Raw genomic sequence first — 5,271 nt, 5'->3', positions numbered from 1 at the left:
GACAGCACTCTGCAATGTTCTGTTCCTATCTGAGATGCCTATGACTAATTATTTATCGGCTGGCCTGATAAAAATTAATGAAGCATCAGTGATGGATAAAGGGAGAGAGAGCGAGATGAAAAAGGTTGGATGTTTTGAAACATGCTGCGAGGCAAGAATTAACGAGATGTATATCGCACTGTGGGATAAAAAAAACAACAAAAAAAATGCATTGTACTGAAAGTAGAGAGAAAAGATAGAGATAGAGGGATACAGAGAGATATATTTGTAGTTGTGCTTTTGTTTCATCTCTTTGGGATTCGTCTTTTATGTTTAAAGCTGCAGATGGTCCAATGGATATAGGATTTGCATGTAGTTGAATGCAACACTCACTTTAAAGATCATCGTACACACAGAAAAATAGGGGTATCGTTTCTGTACCTAAAGGTACATTTGCCATGAAAGTACCCTGTAAGGTACAGGAAATGGTCCTTAAGGTGACAACTGTGAACCTTTGTTTTAATTTAAAGGTACAAAATTAGTTCTGACAGCAAAGGGTACATAATTGTACTTTTAACAAGCTTAAGGTACATTATGCAGCAAATCAGAGATCACAAAATCATAATTTAAAAGCCATTGGCTCGTCTATTCAGAAGGCGGGATATCTTCTTTGCACGTTGCACAGTGAGTACACATTCTTTCTCACTTGCGTGCGTGAAATGAGCGAAAATGTCGGTTAATTGTCCATCCCTGTCGAGTTTTTCCACGGATGAACTAATTCTGAAAATAATTGAAGCTGGAATACAGATTAACGAAGAAGAGGCAAGGAAATTCAGGGGTAAGTAACCGAATCTTGATTTTTTTTTTCTGTTCATAGCATGCTAGTGTTAGCTATCAATAACCTTTACAAGCAAATCTTAAACTATCGTTAACTACACTAAGCACGTTATGGCTTGTTGCTAGTTGGGTTACACACAGTTATTTTGTCCATTTAGTCAAGTAAGCCATGTAAAATGCTTCCACTTAACATCGCCATTTAGCCCCAGAATTGGGCAGCGCAACCCATTTTTCCCGCTTCGCGCCGTCTGCTGAGGAAAATATCGAAATCTGCTCAAATTAAGCATTTTTTTCCGATTTTACAACGAAAACTTGCGTAACCTATCCTATAAATGTTGATTCTTATGCTCAAACAGCGTTTAGAATTTTTTTCAGGCTAGACTATCACGTCTTGCGTCTTTTGCAGCCTCTTGCACAAGAGCTCAGCGTTTTTATGTTGCCTTCACGTGCTTTCGGAATTAGGGTAAATATTAGTAACTAGTTAAATACTATTGGTCATGAACACACTCTCAAGTTAAAATTTGAATGTGATGAGCTCGTAATTATACGGAGCCACGGACATGACAAGTAGGCAAAGACGTGCGCACGATTCATAAATCGAGGGAACGAATTAATAAATCGTACGCACGATTTATTTATTTTTTTCTTACATGTCATGTGCGGGGTTCCGTATAACCACGATTTCAAAAGTGGGAAGTAGGAAGTTTCTGGTAGCACCTGAAGGCAGCATAATTAAGCGCGCATCTCAGGACACTGACTGTTTCTAACAGGACACTGACTGCCGAAGCTTCAGTGGCAGCTGCAGTGAATGATGACTTCATTAGTCAGGGATTGGTTTTTTATAAGTAATACACTGGCACCGTCTTTGGCTTATCTTCGTTTAGGTGTTCATGAAGTTAACTAATTCTCCGACGATTATCATTTTCCACACATTTGATCGCACTCAAGTCTGTCTGTGTTTTACAGTTATTCGTCTATAACTGTTGTAATTTTCTGTGTGATCAGAAAATGACGTAGATGGAGAAACAGTGGATTGTGGACTCACTGAAGCAATGGTTGGCTATCTGTTTGATGGTTCCTTCAAAAAGCAACTAAAATTTCAACAGTTTGTACGCCATTACAAGGAGAATGAGACCATTGTTGTATTGGAGCCAGTACCAGTTAAAGTCGCTCAGTCTACGGCAGATCTCCAGCCTCATCCTTCCACTGATCCAAGGTAAGGGCAGAATTTTTACGATGCCGTTTTGGTAAATGTGTTCAACAACATAAAATTTGATCACTTTTAACATTATTTTGAAAACGGTGAAAAAAGACTAGATATTGTCTGATTATTTCATAAATGTTTTTAGTTCAATAGCCCATAAAAAGGAAACACCGATGTAATGATATGTAAAACTGCCCTACAATAAAGGCTTTTTAGATAAGAGTCTGTGTTTTTTGTTGTATGCAATAGGATCAACCCTCAATTGGTTACTGATGTAATTTTGTATTGCAGTGTTGAAGCAGCTCACAGGGGACTACCTATTGTGACTGTCATTCCAACCTTTCCCAAAGATGTCCAGGCGAGACTTGACATCAAGGAACCATGTCACACAGTGCCAAAAGTACGCAACAAAATAATAAGAACGCTGTATGAAATGATGGCAGAATACACTTTGTAAGTATAACCATTATAACATATTTGCTACTACAACTGTACTACTTAAGATCAATTCACAATCTATGAAGACTGTTAGACACAACCAAGAGATTTAGAGTTTTTTTCTGCCTTTGTACTAGATATCCAACTAATGCAGAGTATATTCAAGTTGCCAAGGCACTGATAGTGAAATACCCTTTCCTGAGGGATAAGGAGGGAAATGGCTATGTAAGTTGCATTGTTTTTAAGTCATTTATCTTTGTCTACATAATTGTACAAGATAATATTTTATCTTTACTTGCTGGAATATGCCAAATAGTCAAATGTTTTTTTTTTTTTTTTTTTTTACTAGCACACCTGGCACATGTCTTTAAAGCGAAAATTTAAAGCAGAACGTGCACCACTTGTCAGCGACAGTGAAGTAAGAAAGCTCAAGGAGAAGTTTGGCCATACAAAGCAGTCCAGATCCACCAGTGCATCTGCGAGCTCGTGTCGAAAGCCAGCTAGGGTAGCATATGCAAGCCCACTGCCATATGCATATCTAATTTTCCATGTTTCTTTTTTTTTATATTTACTTTTAATCACTTTTACATTTCACTTAGTGCAGGTCAATGTAAGGCAGATATTACAGACATTTAAATATTTTTGCATACACCTAACTCTTTCACTGACTGAACATTAGGGTCCGGATTCACTTTTCACAAATCTGTCGCTGCCTTTAAGCATTCTCTGTTTGTTGTTCTGACAAAGGAAACTTGTGTTGGGGAGGATTCAACGTCTGTTGAGGTCCATGTGAACGTTCTACAAAGTGAGTATCAGAAGAAACATCCAGACATCTCGACTGTCAAAGACCGCATGGCACGAACGTTCTCCTGGAGACGTCGAGAAATCATGGAAGGAATGTCTGTGGAGGATGTAGTCAAAAAGTACCCATACTTAAGAACGCCTAATGGAGTGAGTTTTGAAAACATCTGAATGATACAGGGATGCAGTTACAATTTTGGAAATTGTGAAATTGCAGACATGTTGATTGCTGTCACAGAAAAAAAACATTTAAATAAAACATTTAATTAAAATAAATTTGCTTTCAGTGATGCACTGAATGTTAATCATGTCTTCACATTCTACAGTTTTTTGATGAGATTGACCGAATCCATCCCTCACCAAGCAGCTTCTGTCATCGCTTCAGAGAGGGCTTCGCTAGAGTTCTGCCAAATGTGCTGAAACTTGCCACAGCAAAATCCCCCCTAGCAAAACAGTACACTGAAACAAGACAGGATGCCCTGGCTGAAGATCTACCAGGTAGAGACAGTCACTTTGCTAGTGAAACTCACTGTCATTTGCTTTACCACATTGCAAAATATGTGATTGAGAAAGTAGGATATTTTTCCACATTGCAGGAATTGACTTAAGGGCTGGGCTTATCTTCTTGCCATTCATCTTCAGAGAAAAGATTGAACACTACATTACTATGAAAGAGGTAGGCTTCTGAATTATCCTGCAATGCTGGCTGGTGGACCTCATGTTAGTACAATAACAGAAAAAGAGCTTGGATTTCTGTCTCCGGTAGATGTGCTTCATTTTTGCCATAACCTTTTTTTTTTTTTTTTTTTTTTTTTTTTTTTTTTAAGTTGTCGCCAGCTTTAGTATGAAAATTCTAGAGTAAATGTACCTGTAAAACCATCTACAATGTATACAAGTAATTTTTAAAATATAATAAAAGGCTAAAATGACTGACTTGTTTATTTACATTTGAAAATGTTTTCTTTGTTTTCTCTTATGTAGGAGGACCCTGCTACCCCCTTTCCAACCATTCAACTGATGGAGAATGACTGGAAGATGGCAATCATTGGAAGAGGGCACAGCGTGGTGAAGGTGGATGGCATGGTTGTGTGCCAGTGCACCAGCCTAGACGAGGCCTTCATGACTGCCTTCTGTATGTATTTTACTTTTAACATCACATATCCACCACACCTGAAGAACACTCTCACTTTTCTTCAGAGGAGCATTGTCAACATCGTGGAGGAGGGAGACAAGCCACTGCCAGTCACTTTACTAAGGATGATAAACCTTTTATATTAAATTCTCATCCCTCAAATGTACCATTGCCCAAAGTGCACACGGAGGACATTCAGTCTCGTTAAATTAATCCAACATGTTGGAATCGTTCATGCGCATCAATCAAATTTTAATATCACCTGTAGTATAAATGAGTGCCAGTCAACTTTTTCGCGTTATCATTCTTATAGAAAACATGTTTACAGGAAGCACAGATCCTTTGTTTTTGGACAATCTGATGACAAAAATGACTGTCCCAGTGAAGAAGAGTCAGCAGTACAGCAACACAGCTTTTACCCTGATCAGCAAAATTCATCTGATCCAAATTCCTCTGATCCTCAAGTTATGCCACTTTTAGATAAACTTTTAGAAGATTTCCAAGAACATCTATTTGGATTCATTCTTAAATGCAGAGAGAAAAACCTTCTACATTTGTCAGTCCAACAAGACATTGCAGATGATGTCAAATTTCTCTTTTCTTTTTTTAAAGAGAACTATGATGATTTTATTTCTCATCATCTTGAAAATAGTGGTTTTGATATTTCAAAGTGTCCTGAACTTCAGCAGGTTTTGGATTCATCTGATTTCTTTGATAAAGCTTTTGAGGTGGTTCGTTCTCCACATATGATTAAAGAACATTGTAAGGCCAAGATGGACTATACAGAACCTGTTCACCACACACTGAGAGGCCCTTCAGGGAACAAAATAGGAACCTATTCCTATGTTTCCATCTCTGAAGTTTTAAAAAAATACTGTTC

The 5,271-nt window shown here is 37.9% G+C and overlaps 1 protein-coding gene across 4 annotated transcripts; it reads left to right on the top strand.

Moving 5' to 3' along the window:
- The first annotated feature begins 393 nt into the window (after positions 1-393).
- On the top strand, positions 394-4,537 carry LOC132839828 (uncharacterized). 4 transcript variants are annotated; one of them, XR_009647762.1, is made up of 9 exons: positions 394-817; positions 1,822-2,032; positions 2,312-2,473; positions 2,596-2,683; positions 2,808-2,963; positions 3,206-3,409; positions 3,586-3,757; positions 3,836-3,935; positions 4,241-4,308. XR_009647762.1 is itself a non-coding variant. In XM_060861015.1 (9 exons), the coding sequence occupies exons 1-9, from the start codon at positions 709-711 to the stop codon at positions 4,535-4,537; spliced, it is 1,392 nt and encodes a 463-aa protein (XP_060716998.1). In that variant the 5' UTR covers positions 394-708. The 4 variants fall into 4 exon arrangements, 3 of the variants coding, with proteins under 3 accessions (XP_060716998.1, XP_060716997.1, XP_060716999.1); XM_060861015.1 differs by having other exon boundaries at positions 2,808-2,876; positions 3,856-3,935; positions 4,241-4,537; XM_060861014.1 differs by having other exon boundaries at positions 3,856-3,935; positions 4,241-4,537.
- The last annotated feature ends 734 nt before the right edge of the window (positions 4,538-5,271 follow it).

This window comes from Tachysurus vachellii, chromosome 24 (genome assembly GCF_030014155.1).
Source record: "Tachysurus vachellii isolate PV-2020 chromosome 24, HZAU_Pvac_v1, whole genome shotgun sequence".
In the NCBI taxonomy this organism is placed as follows: Eukaryota; Metazoa; Chordata; class Actinopteri; order Siluriformes; family Bagridae; genus Tachysurus; species Tachysurus vachellii.
This window is presented reverse-complemented; position numbering and strand designations above follow the sequence as displayed.